Here is a 14,042-nt window from a genome sequence, read left to right as displayed (position 1 = left end):
ATCTCTTTTCTCTGATAAAGAAGATTTTAAAGAAAATATAATTTTAGTCACCAAAAGGTGGTTATCAGAAGTTGCCTTCATATTTCTATTACTGATCTGTGGTTCCTTGTTTCATATTTGTCATGGGTCTGTCTGTGTATTACACGTGTGGCCAAGGTGTGATATTCTGCTAGCAAGTAATTTCTGTGTACAGATCTTATTGCAGTCCTGTTCTGTTTTCTCACTAGATGGGGTTCTGGTGTGTTTTAGGGTCCAGTGCAATATTTACAGTGCTGCCTTTTCACAGGTTGTTTGCTCTTTGGTCGTTGGTGAGGCCCCACCTAGAGTATTGTGTTCAGTTTTGGAGGCCGTATCTTGTTAAGGATGTAAAAAGAATTGAAGCGGTGCAAAGAAAAGCTACAAGAATGGTATGGGATTTGCGTTACAAGACGTATGAGGAGAGACTGGCTGAACTAAATATGTATACTCTGGAGGAAAGGAGAAACAGGGGTGATATGATACAGATGTTCAAATATTTGAAAGGTATTAATTCGCAAACGAACCTTTTCCGGAGATGGGAAGGTGGTAGAACGAGAGGACATGAAATGAGATTGAAGGGGGGCAAACTCAAGAAAAATGTCAGGAAGTATTTTTTCACGGAGAGAGTAGTGGATGCTTGGAATGCCCTCCCATGGGAGGTGGTGGAAATGAAAACAGTAACAGAATTCAAACATGCGTGGGATAAACATAAAGGAATCCTGTTCAGAAGGAATGGATCCTAAGGAGCTTAGCCGAGATTGGGTGGCAGAGCCGGTGGCGGGAGGCGGGGATAGTGCTGGGCAGACTTATACGGTCTGTGCCCTGAAGAGCACAGGTACAAATCAAAGTAGGGTATACACAAAAAGTAGCACCTATGAGTTATCTTGTTGGGCAGACTGGATGGACCGTGCAGGTCTTTTTCTGCCGTCATCTACTATGTTACTATGTTTGCTCTTTGAGTCCTGGGAGTTAGTGCTGTTATGGTACCATTAGGTTCTGAGTTTGTGCATAGTGTTTTCCAGTGGAGGAATTGGAAAAGGTACAGCGAAGGGCGACGAAAATGATAGTGGGGATGAGACGACTTTCCTATGAAGAGAGGCTGAGAAGGCTAGGGCTTTTCAGCTTGGAGAAGAGACGGCTGAGGGGAGATATGATAGAAGTGTATAAAATAATGAGTGGAATGGATCGGGTGGATGTGAAGCGACTGTTCACGCTATCCAAAAATACTAGGACTAGAGGGCATGAGTTGAAGCTACAGTGTGGTAAATTTAAAACGAATCGGAGAAAATTTTTCTTCACCCAACGTGTAATTAGACTCTGGAATTCATTGCCGGAGAACGTGGTACGGGCGGTTAGCTTGACGGAGTTTAAAAAGGGGTTAGATAGATTCCTAAAGGACAAGTCCATAGACCGCTATTAAATGGACTGGAAAAATTCCTCATTTTTAGGTATAACTTGTCTGGAATGTTTTTACGTTTGGGGAGCGTGCCAGGTGCCCTTGACCTGGATTGGCCACTGTCGGTGACAGGATGCTGGGCTAGATGGACCTTTGGTCTTTCCCAGTATGGCACTACTTATGTACTTATGTACTTATGTACTTATGTACTTATGTACTTATGTGTTGCTCTTACTGGAGGTGATATCAAAACTTTAATTTAATTGTAGTTTGTGATAACATCAGACAGAGTTTGTGAAATAATCATAGAATATACATACATGTGCCATTTTATTTCTCCTGAGATGTCAACTCTAGTGCGGACAGTTGGTTGTAGAGGGGCTGGGGGAGGGAAGGGTGCAGCAAGGGACTTGGGATGGTGTATGGGGTGGGGCAAGGGAAGAACACGGAGCAGGGCAGGTGTCAGGATTTTCTCTGTCAAAAGGTTGACTTACCAGCCAGTGCATACCCTCCAGGGATGATAGGGTTAATTACGCCACCAGCACTAATGCCTGCCGGAAACAGATAAGCTACAATTTCACCGATCAAGCGGCCAATAGCAGCACCTGGATAGAAGAACATTTAGTATCAGGCAAATCCTAGATGCATTGGAAGGAAATTACGTACCACAGCTGACTACAAAAACTCTATGGACACGTCTTGACCCTAAAAGAACTGGAAGAAATGTAGTTTTCGTATTACACGTGAGCGTCTCAGACCTGCAGAAGATCCTAATATCACAATGCCTCTGTTCCCTACCTATTTAACCCATTAAATACTACTACTACTATTATTAAACATTTCTATAGCGCTACTAGACTTACGCAGCGCTGTACAAATTAACATGAAAAGAGAGTCCCTGCTCAACAGAGCTTACAATCTAAATTGGACAGACGAACACACAGCTAGGGGTGGGGAAATTGCAGTGGTAGGGGTGATAAGTGAGGGTGTTGAGTAAGAGAGTCATGGTTAGGAGTCGAAAGCCATTACGGGAAAGTGAATTACGAAGAGATGAGCATTAGGTATGAGCCATCATTTATGTATTTCATTTATTTATTTATTAGGATTTAGTTACCGCCTTTTTGAAGAAATTCAGTGTACGGCAAGAACAATCTGGACACAGGCAACAGACAAATCCATCAGAGAAATTATTCAAATAACAATACGTATTGTGGCATAGTGTACGACTTACAATGTCAACACAACACACATTAAGACATCTTCATAGAGAGTATAGGGTGTAAGAGACAGATAAGAGAGAGGAACAGGAGTTAGTTAGAAAATAAGGGGACTAATTTAAAGAAACTTGCATGCAGAGTCAGAAAGATACATGAATATGATCTCAGCTAGGGTTGGAGTAGATAAGAAAGTCCTACTTGAGTACATGTAGCTTCCTGAAGTAGAGATAGTCTTGCATTATGCAAAGCCTTCCAGGGAGTGTATTCCAGAGGGTGGGGGCTACTCAGCAGAAGGCCCATTGGCAGGTATCACATTGCATAACGTCCTTTGAAGAGGCTGTGCTTAGGGACAGACTTTGGGAGATCTTTTTCTTCAAGTCCTCTGGCCCCTTTCCTTTAAGGGCTTTGAAGACCAGATATTAAATTTAGTCCTGTACTGGTAGCCAATGAAGTTTTTGGTATGTAATGGAATGGTGTGATGTGATCACATAGCTTACAACCTTCTGAATCAATTGGAGCTGGTGCAAACTCTCTGAGTCAGATCAGTGTAGGAGTGCATTACAGTAATCCACTCTTGATGTTATCATGGCATGAATCACTGTGTGCGGAGAGAGACAGCGTAGTTATTGCAGATGATAATGGCAGCTCCTGAAGGTTGCTTGGATTTGGGGGGATCAGTGTAAATATTGTGTCCAGCTGAACCCTCAGGATTCCTGACCTGCGTTCTAAGGAGGAGTTTGTGGCTCCCAAGAAGGGATTTTGATGTCTGCTTGCATTAGGGACCCACAGAAGCTCATTTTTACTTGGGTTTGGAGAAAGTTTGTTGTTTTTAGTCCATTCTTGAACTGTGGTGAAACTAGCAGTCAGTTTATTCAGAGCTACAGGTAGGTCTGGTTTAACAAGTATGAGTAGCTGCATGTCATCCATGTAAATGTAGGACCGAGTGTAGATATTGAGCAGAATAGGTGACAATATTGATCCTTGTGATACCTGGTAGGTCAGCACCCACTGTGGCGATGAGGTACCACCAAACCATATAGATTATTGCCTATCTGATAAATAGAATCTGAGCCACTGATACCTGTTTCTGCCAGTCATTGAAGTTACACGGGAATACGTTTAAAGCAAATAGGAGGGCATATTTTTTCACTCAATAAATAGTTATCTCTGGAACTCATTGCCGGAGGATGTACTAACAGTGGTTGGCTTATCTGGGTTTAAAAAGGGTTTGGACAAGTTTCTGGAGGAAAAGTCCATTGTCTGATATTGAGATGGACATGGGGGAAGCCACTGCTTGCCCTGGGATTGGTAGCCTGGAATGTTGCAACTATTTGGGATTCCACATGGAATGCTCCTATCAATTGGGTTTCTGTCAGGTACTTGTGACCTGGATTGGCCACTGTTGGAAACAGGTTACTAAGCTGGATGGCCAATTGGTCTGACCCCAGTATGGCTATTCTTATATTCTTAAGGCCCTAATGAAATACCCTCATATACCTTCCAACTGAAATAGGCACACTGCCACTCAGTAAGGTACGTTCCAAAATAAATATTTTTATTGCGGTACTTGATACAAATGAATGATCTGACATCGACTCTGTTTACACCTGGTACAATCCATACAAAAAATAAGAAAAGGCAAGAACAGGTCAAAAATCCATGAAACATTCACTGGGAATCTCTGCACCTGCCCCTCCCTATACCAGGTACTCTTCTGAGGAGAGCTCCCCCTCGACTTTCCCCTTCTCTGTACCTGCTCTGAAGGTGCAGCTCTCTGTGGTCTAGCAGATGGCACTGGAAATCCCTGGGCAGCTCCTCTGGCAGGCCATAACTCAGAGGCTTTCCAGAGCTGGCAGTCCTTCCACCGACTCCAACCTGAAACTCCACCTTTTCCAATTCATTGAAGTAAACTCTCAAACAAGATGAAGACTGCAGGACTAAAGATCACCCCTCTTATCCTTCATGGAGAGAGACCCCAAGTGATCACCCTAATCCTAAAGACCCAGTCCCAGGCACTTTCTCAGGCCAGGAGATGAAAGAGAAAGAACTTGAGATCCAGCGGCCGGCACTCATTATAAATAATAAATAAAATGTCAACCCCACTTCTCTGAAGACGCATTCCACAAGGAAATGTCTAAGAACCACTAACCAACCCTGTCTCTGGCCTCAGCGATACTTAGGGTCTGCAAAGTCAAATCTTTCTAGCAGGAGCCACAGATAGAAGACCTTTTCCACAGAAGTTGTTAACTTTTTCCACTTAAAGGTGATACCAGACTGAGTCATTGTATGCTTGTTTAAAGCTTACTCTGGGCTGTTCAAACTGAACCTCTATCTATCATTGGCAAAACCCCTTTATTTATTTATTTATTTATGACATTTGTATCCCACATTTTCCCAGCTATTTGTAGGCTGAATGTGGCTTACATAGTACCGTAAAGGCGTTCGCCAATTCCGGTATGAACAGTAATGTTGTGGTAGAATAAGGTTCGTGTGTACAGACACTTTAGGGAATCGTAGAGAGGAAGAGTTATTTTATGTCTATTACGAGCTTTGGTTTCGTTGTGTTGCAGGGTTCAGGCATTTAAGTTGGGTTGGTAGGGTTTGCCTTTTTGAACAGGTTAGTTTTTAATGATTTCTGGAAGTTTAGGTGATCATAAGTTGTTTTCACGGCTTTTGGTAATGCGTTCCATAGTTGTGTGCTTATGTAGGACAAGCTGGATGCATAGGTTGATTTGTATTTGAGTCCTTTGCAGCTTGGGTAGTGGAGATTTAGGTATGTTCATGTTGATCCTGTTGTGTTTCTGGTTGGTAGGTCTATGAGGTCTGTCATGTATCCTGGGGCTTCGCCGTAGATAATTTATGAACCAGGGTGCAGATTTTGAAAGCAATACGTTCTTTGATTGGGAGCCAGTGCAGTTTTTCTCGGAGGGTTTTGGCGCTTTCGAATTGCGTTTTTCTAAATATAAGCCTGGCTGCTGTGTTTTGAGCGGTCTGAAGTTTCTTTATAATTTGTTCTTTGCACCCCGCATAAATTCCATTGCAGTAGTCTACATGGCTTAGTACCATTGATTGTATCATCTCCTTCCCTCCATTACTACACGTTATTTAACCCAACAAACATTTTATGTTTTTTGTTCTTTTATATATACCAAGAAAACTTGTAGCACACTTATCTGTACCCAACGGGGCCTGTTTCACCCACTGGTTGTGAGGGTTAATTTGGTTGAAAGGTCTTTGCTATTAGGATTACCAAATGACTCCATGTCTTGAGGAACAGGTGAATCCAGTCCTGGCTTCAGCCCATTTCCATTCATGGACTTGTAGTTCTGATTCTCTCATTGAGGGCCCCTTTCACTAAGCCTCGTAGGCGCCTACGTGCCCAAACATGCACCAAATTGGAGTTACCGCCTGGTTACCACGTGGCCCTTGCGGTAATTTCAATTTTCTGGCGCGCATAAAGGACGCACGCCAAGTGGTATTGGACACGCGTAGGTCATTACCACCCAGATTCTTTACCGCTAGGTCAATGGCTGGCGGTAAAGTCTCAGACCCAAAATGGACATGCGGCAATTATGATTTTGCCGCACGTCCATTTTCAGCAAAAAAAGGCCTTTTTTACAGGCGCACTAAAAAATGGATCGGCGTGCACCCAAAACCTGTGCCTACACTACCGCAAGCCATTTTTCAGCACGCCTTTCTAAAAGGACCCCTGACTTTCCTAAGAAAATTACAACTCCAAATCTCTGCAATGGAGTAAAGAAAGCCAGGACTGGGTTAGCCTGTTCCTTATGAAATGGAGCCAGGTGGCAAACCTAACATCTCCTTTCACGGTTAGCACTTAACTATTAGCAATCCGTTCACAAAATTAGCCCTGCATTTTCCTTCTTGAGGTTTGGAGAATGAACTCAACTCAAAAATGATAATACAATTGACTCACCATATAGAAACACAGGCATGAAGTACCCAGCTGGCAGGGGCATCGTGGTGGCCAGTATAAGCATCCAGAACTGAAAGAGAGGGAAAGGGAAATGGAGGGAGAGAGAGAGAGAGAGAGGGAGAGAGAGAGAAGCAGTGTAAAAATGGGAGTCACACAATAGCCAAACCTGGTCCTGGAAGCACCCCAGCCAGTCAGGCTTTCAGGATACCCACAATGAATATTTATGAGAGAGAGATTTGCATGCACTGTCTTCACTGCAGGCAAATCTATCTCATGAATATTCGTTGTGGATATCCTGAAAACCTGGCTGGCTGGGGTGCTTCCAGGACCAGGTTTGAGATCATTCATTTTATTTATTTTAAATTATTTTAATCTGCTGATTCACAAATGTAGCTCTCGATGGAATACAATGATTAAAAAACAAAAATGAAATAGAAGCTTCATCGTCAATTGTGTGCATTTTTAGCTGTTCTCTCTCTGACAGCTTACTACTACTACTACTATTTAGCATTTCTATAGCGCTACAAGGCGTACGCAGCGCTGCACAAACATAGAAGAAAGACAGTCCCTGCTCAAAGAGCTATGTAATAAAAGTGAGCCAAGTATAGGACAATCAAGCCATTGTGACATCACTGATGAGGTTGGCTCTTATTGGTGGCCTGAGGCATTATGACATCACAATATTAGCTCTGGTTACAAGAGACTACTACTACTACTATTTAGTTTCTATAGCGCTACAAGGCGTACACAGCACTGCACAAACATAGAAGAAAGACAGTCCCTGCTCAAAGAGCTTACAATCTAGTAGACAAAAATAAAGTAAGCAAATCAAATCAATTAATGTGTACAGGAAGGAGGAGAGGAGGGTAGGTGGAGGCGAGTGGTTACAAGTGGTTACGAGTCAAAAGCAATGTTAAAGAGGTGGGCTTTCAGTCTAGATTTAAAGGTGGCCAAGGATGGGGCAAGACGTAGGGGCTCAGGAAGTTTATTCCAGGCGTAGGGTGCAGCGAGACAGAAGGCGCAAAGTCTGGAGTTGGCAGTAGTGGAGAAGGGAACAGATAAGAAGGATTTACTAAATGAAGAGAGAGATATAACAGGCATCTCAGAAACCTAGTGGAAGGAGAACTACTACTACTACTACTACTATTTAGCATTTCTATAGCGCTACAAGGCGTACGCAGCGCTGCACAAACATAGAAGAAAGACAGTCCCTGCTCAAAGAGCTTACAATCTAATAGACAAAAAATAAATAAAGTAAGCAAATCAAATCAATTAATGTGAACGGGAAGGAAGAGAGGAGGGTAGGTGGAGGCGAGTGGTTACAAGTGGTTACGAGTCAAAAGCAATGTTAAAGAGGTGGGCTTTCAGTCTAGATTTAAAGGTGGCCAAGGATGGGGCAATACGTAGGGGCTCAGGAAGTTTATTCCAGGCGTAGGGTGCAGCGAGACAGAAGGCGCGAAGTCTGGAGTTGGCAGTAGTGGAGAAGGGAACAGATAAGAAGGATTTATCCATGGAGCGGAGTGCACGGGAAGGGGTGTAGGGAAGGGCGAGTGTGGAGAGATACTGGGGAGCAGCACTGGCCCAGACTCCAGGTCTCTGTAATCAAGAAACCCACCATGAAGTCTAAAACTCCCCTATCCCCAGCCCTAAAGCAGAAACATTGTGTGGGAAATGAGCCTCAGTAAAGGATTTTGCTACAATTACAGTGTGTCCTGGAGCCACCCGGAGCAGTCTGTGAATGTAACAGGCCTCAGTGCCCACCCATGACACTGAGCTCTGGACCTCAGTCCTAGTCTGCACTGGACTCTGCTTTGACATCATGTAGAAAATGTCATCTTGAATGTAGGAAAGGTCTTGAGATGGCTGAAGGGAGATATGAGAAAGGTCTATAAAAGAGTGAGTGGAGTGGAACGGGCAGACGTGAATCGCTTCTTTACTCTTTCCAAAAATACTAAGACTAGGGGGCAGGCAATGTAGTTACAAAGTAGTAAATTTAAAATGAATCGGAGAAAATATTTCTTCACTCAACATGTAAATAAACCCTGGAATTCATTGCCAGAGAAAGTGGTTAAAGCAGTTAGCTTAGCAGGGTTTAAAAAAGGTTTGGATAACTTTCTAAAAGTCCATAAGCCATTTTTAAGATGGACTTGGAGAAAATACACTGCTTATTTCTGGAATAAGCAGCATAAAATGTTTTGTACTGTTCTGGGATCTTGCCAGGTATTTGTGACCTGAGTTGGCCACTGTTGGAAACAGGATGCCGGGTTTGATGGACCTTTGGTCTCTCCAAGTACAGTAACACTTATGTACTTATGTTATGTTCTTATGACTTGGAGAAATAGGTTCTGAATCTGCCACTGACCTTGTTGGCCTGTAATTTCAGTTCACAAAACTACAAAAGGCAACAGCAACATTGTGTTCTTTGGACCAGTACCACCAGACGTCAGCTATGAACCCAACATACCCCTCTGACAGTACACAGCAGACGCAGTCACCAGTACCTTCATCACTATAAAGAATGCAAGAGTGCCGAAGATGGTAAAGGTTGGATCCCACCACTCCAGCCACAGGTTGTCGGGGTCGACTTGCAGAGGCTTTTCCAGCGATGCATTCTGGGAAAGGAGGCTCCAAGTCTTGTTATCAAATAGTGAGGTCAGGAGCTCTTTCATGGTGAGCTGGGGAAAAAAGAGGGAAGACAAATAGCCAGAATGGGAGGAGGAGAAAAGCGAGAGGTGTACAGAAAATAACAGCAGAGGAAGCAGGAGAGGAGAAGGAAAATGAAGACTGGGGGAGAGGAAAGTGGAAGGTACAGGGAAGAGAGGAGAAGGGGAAGTGAATAGTAGAAGCAAGTACAGAGGATGGAGAGACGGAGAGGGGGAGTGGAAAAGAGGGAATGGGAGAGAAAAGTGTTGGAGACATGAGAGAGAGGGGGGGGGGGGGATGGGGAAGTGGAAGGGTGGAAGAAGGAAAGAGAAGTGAGAGAAGTCAAATGAGGATGTGAAGGGCAAGAGAGAAGCAGTCCTACCATTTACTTACCCTAGATGCTAGGAAGTGTCCTAAGCCGGGTGGGAAGGTGATGGAGGCAAGCAGCAGGGCCACCAAGGCCGAATATACAGCTTTACTGGGGAAACCAATACAGACAATGGAACTGGTTTCGACATAAAGACTCATCTCTACAAAACTCTCTGTATGTGGCAAGCAAGTTGAAAGCACATAAATCAGCCAGCAGGGAGGCGCTGTGGATACTGCCCCTTTTAAAAGCCTCTACAGAATAGCTATAAACAGGTGCCCTGCTTGTCCTCCCCTTCCAGGTACCCTGTTATAAAAGTCCTGTCTACTTCTCTGCCTCATTAACATACATTTTAAAATGCTATGACCTGATATCTAACCAGTGCTGAACCCCTTTCTGCATCGTGCCTGGTAATGTGCATGTAGGATCACTCATTTTGAGTGCTCGCTACAAATTAATATGCTCTAACCCCCTAAGACGTTCATTATATTCCTTCGGGCATCTTAGCATTTATCGCACGCTATTGAGCCTTTGTAAAAAAAAAAAAAAACCTCAGTAACCACACGCTTTGTACAGTGCCTGGTACTCACCTCGCAATACAATAAGAATAAATTTACCACCATCAACACACCTAAACTAAATCTACCAGTTTCGGATACCCTGAAAATCCTCGGAGTCACCATTGATCGGCATCTTACACTGGAGAACCATGCAAATAACATAACCAAAAAGATGTTTCATTCAATGTGGAAACTAAAAAGAGTTAGACCATTTTTTCCAAGGATTGTCTTCCGCAATCTGGTACAATCACTGGTACTCAGTCATCTGGACTATTGTAACTCATTCTACGCTGGTTGTAAAGAGCAAATACTCAAAAAACTCCAGACAGCTCAGAATACGGCAGCCAGACTAATATTCGGCACACCAAAATACGAAAGCGCGAAACCCTTACGAGAAAAACTACACTGGCTCCCACTAAAAGAACGCATCACGTTCAAACTTTGCACTTTAGTCCATAAAATCATCCATGGTAACGCCCCAGCCTACATGTCAGATCTAATAGAACTACCACCCAGGAACGCAAAAAAATCTTCCCGCACACCCCTCATTCTTCATCCTCCCAAGTGTAAGGGTTTGAAATACAAATCAATGCACGCACCTACCTTTTCCTATACGAGCACGCAGCTCTGGAATGTGCTGCCACGTAACTTGAAAACGGTCTATGAACTGACCAACTTCCGCAAATTATTAAAAACCTATCTCTTCGACGAGATATATCACAAAGGTCAACATGTGTAATTGTATAATCTTTTGAACTTTTAGTACTGTCTTATAATGTCTTTTGCTTTAACACCATCATGTAATTCACCACCATGTAACACAAACCCTCTGTAAACCTAATGTATATTCACTTCTATTTCCAGTACCCATGATGTATTGTAAGCCACATTGAGCCTGCAAAGAGGTGGGATAATGTGGGATACAAATGCAATAAATAAATAGCTTTCTGCATTGGTCTCTTAGTTTTCAAGGTGTTGTACACCATAAAATGCCATAAAAACCATCCCGACTGGCTTGGTAAACCTCCAGGACAGGGCTGTGAAATTTGATCTTTGTTTATGTTATGTTTTTTTCAAGATTGAATGAATCGCCCACCTATGGCACTGCCAAATCTAGACTAAAAACTACAGGATTATGCATTTGGGCTGCAAAACCCCAAGAGGGCAGCAGAGTATAGGAGGTGAAAAGCTTCTGTGCAAGAGAGAAGAGGGACTTGGGTGTGATCCTATGCCATGATCTTAAGGTAGCCAAACAGAAAAGGCGACAGCGAAACAGGATGGAGTCGGCCCAGTGGTCATCCTTATAAAGTGTATGGGGACAGAGAAAGGTCTCTAAACTTTGGAAGAAAGGCAGGAGAGGGGAAATATTGAAATACTATGAGGCATAAATGCCCAGTAGGCGAGTCTTTCAAGTCCAAGAAAGCTCTGGAGTGAGGGAGGCATAGGATGAAGATGAAAAGAGACAGACTCAGGAGTATCTAAGGAAATATTTCTTTATGGAAAGGGTAGTGGATGCGTGGAATGATATCACACAGAGAGTGACCTTACCTCCCTGTGCCTCAGTCACTGGCTCTCTGTGTGACCCTGGGGTGGGGAGTCACTTTCTCTCGCTGTGTCTCAGTCACTGACTCTCTGTGTGACCCTAGGGGAGTCACTGTCTCTCCCTGTACCTCAGTCACTGACCCTGTGTGATTCTGGGGAGTCACTTTCTCTCCCTGTGCCTCAGTCACTGACACCCTGTGTGATTCTGGGGGAGTCACTTTCTCTCCTTGTGCCTCAATCATTGACTCTCTGTGTGACCCTGGGGAGTCACTTTCTCTCCCTGTGTCTCAGTCATTGTTACTAAGGTGGTGACCAGGTTGCCTGGAGTCCGCACCTTGAATAATGCACAGGTCATTTACCTCACAGCAACATCTTACAAGCATCAAACATGTCACTTTTACCCATAGGTGATTCCCTTCCCCAAACCCCACCACAGCACCTACTCCTGCATCGTCCTCCCTCTGGTCATCTCTTGAAGGTTCTTACTCTTCAGGACTGGGAACTTGTGTTCATGTATCTGCTTTGCATAATGCTGCACACTTTACATGCAATTAAATGAAATGCAAAAGATGCCCTAAATGCTAACACCGATATCCTCTGCAGAGCTGCAGCTGTCTTATGATCTCAAATGCGCCTGCTGAATAATTTAATATAATATTCAGTTTTACAGCCTGACGCTTTCAGTTTAACAAACTGTCCAGAGTGGGTTAGGACAAAAACCAGAATAAGAAATACCCATTCCCCCCCTCCCATAATCCAGAACAGAATAAACATAAAATCATCATTTGGCCACTGAAAGCACACTGTAACCCTCTTCAAATAGTCCGGTTTTCAATGGTTTTCCAAAAGTCACATAATCAGAGAGATTCTTTAATTCTGTCCGCAGTTTGTTCCATATAAGCAGAACCACTCCTGAGAAACATTGAGCCTAACTTTTCATCAATTTAGAGTCCCTTGCTGAAGGAAGATCAGATTACAAACATTCTGAGGACAAAGCACCCTCTTAGGGGCATAAGCTCTCCAATATTTCTTCAAATATTATACACAGCCTCAAATGTCACACATAAAACCTTAAATCATAACTCTAGGCTGCTCTGCCAGCCAGTGCAACGTATACATTAGGGGATACACACTGCAATAGTTGAATTTTTTTTAATTTCTTCAACATATGTAACCCTGCTCCCACTCACAGCAGTTCTGAATGCCGGCTAAGCTCTTTGGGGTGGGTACTCGAACCAGGATTTATAAAAATACATCAAATCTGCCTGGTTAGGGCGCAGACTGGGGCCAGGTTGATCCTGGTAGGTTAAAGGGTATCTCCACCTTGATAAACTGCAAAACTCCTTAATAGTTCAACGAATCATTTAAAACAGTCAACAGTCACTTCATCAAAAATGGTACATATATAAATTGTACAGGGGGAGCGAAAAAAAAAAAAAAGGAAACTGTCACATCCGGATAAACTTTAATCAATGTCCGTTCCGTCCCAGACCAGTGGTTCTGCTTAAAGCTGGGCAAAGTCCTGTTGGAAAGGGGGGCTCCTCCGTGCCCATTCCCCTCCCACCTGGGCTGTCCTTTTCCACAGGCACTTCTTCCCCCCCCCCCCCCTCACAGTTCCCCATTCTGGGAAACAAATGCAGATCTCCCCTGCTCTTTGGCAGAGGCTACTTCAGCCATCAGTGAACAGGATCCACCTCCCCAGCTCTGGGGGTCCCCCTTGGTGCTCAGGGTCTTGGTGGGGGCTGGAAAAGCAAAGATCCCGCTCCAACAGAGCTCCGTTGAGCAGCTCTGCTACCTCCCATTAGCCCAGTGACCCCCCAGGAGATTCTTCCACAGCTGCTCAGCAGCAGAAGCATCTACTCAGGGGGTTCCTATATTTCGGTAAATCCAAGTGTGACCCCCCCCCCCCCTGAAAAATGCCTCTGCTGCAGGACGATGGTGGGAGGACTTTCATGGAGGTCAGGCTGGGACTTTTGTGAAGGGTCAGTCCATGGGGGCAGGAGCAAGAAGCAATAAAAGGCATTGCATGCAGAAAATTCTGGTCTTTGCTAGCCCCCCCCCCCCCCCCCCACACTGAGACCCTGAGCACCGAGGAGGAAGTTCTGGGAACCAAAGCAGGAGGATTTTACAGTGGGTGGTGATTAAAGCCCCTACACAGGGCAGAGGGTGCCTGCAGAGTGTTCTGGAATCCGGGGGGAGTGCTTGGGGGAAAAGACACCCCAGTAGGAGCAGCGGGATCGGGGGAGCCTTACTTCTGGCAGGACGTTCATTGCACATGTGAGAGACAGAACTGAACTGTGATTTCATTTGGAGATTATGTTCGACGCTGTGCTGACCATCTGAAAAACCCTGACATGTACAG

General features: G+C 44.2%; 1 protein-coding gene across 3 annotated transcripts in view; it reads right to left on the bottom strand.

The window, feature by feature from the left end:
- CLCNKA (chloride voltage-gated channel Ka) overlaps nucleotides 1-14,042 on the bottom strand; it is a 51,418-nt gene that overhangs the window by 9,515 nt on the left and 27,861 nt on the right. For all 3 annotated transcript variants that reach the window (XM_030222104.1, XM_030222106.1, XM_030222103.1), the window contains 4 exons: nucleotides 9,605-9,689; nucleotides 9,070-9,243; nucleotides 6,569-6,638; nucleotides 1,909-2,019 (listed from right to left, as the gene is read on the bottom strand). In XM_030222104.1, the coding sequence (XP_030077964.1) occupies nucleotides 1,909-2,019; nucleotides 6,569-6,638; nucleotides 9,070-9,243; nucleotides 9,605-9,689 (440 nt within the window). The remainder of the gene's footprint in view (nucleotides 1-1,908; nucleotides 2,020-6,568; nucleotides 6,639-9,069; nucleotides 9,244-9,604; nucleotides 9,690-14,042) is intronic.

This window comes from Microcaecilia unicolor, chromosome 13 (genome assembly GCF_901765095.1).
Source record: "Microcaecilia unicolor chromosome 13, aMicUni1.1, whole genome shotgun sequence".
Taxonomy (NCBI): Eukaryota; Metazoa; Chordata; class Amphibia; order Gymnophiona; family Siphonopidae; genus Microcaecilia; species Microcaecilia unicolor.
Note: the sequence above shows the minus strand (reverse complement) of the source record. Positions and strands in the feature narration are given on the sequence as shown.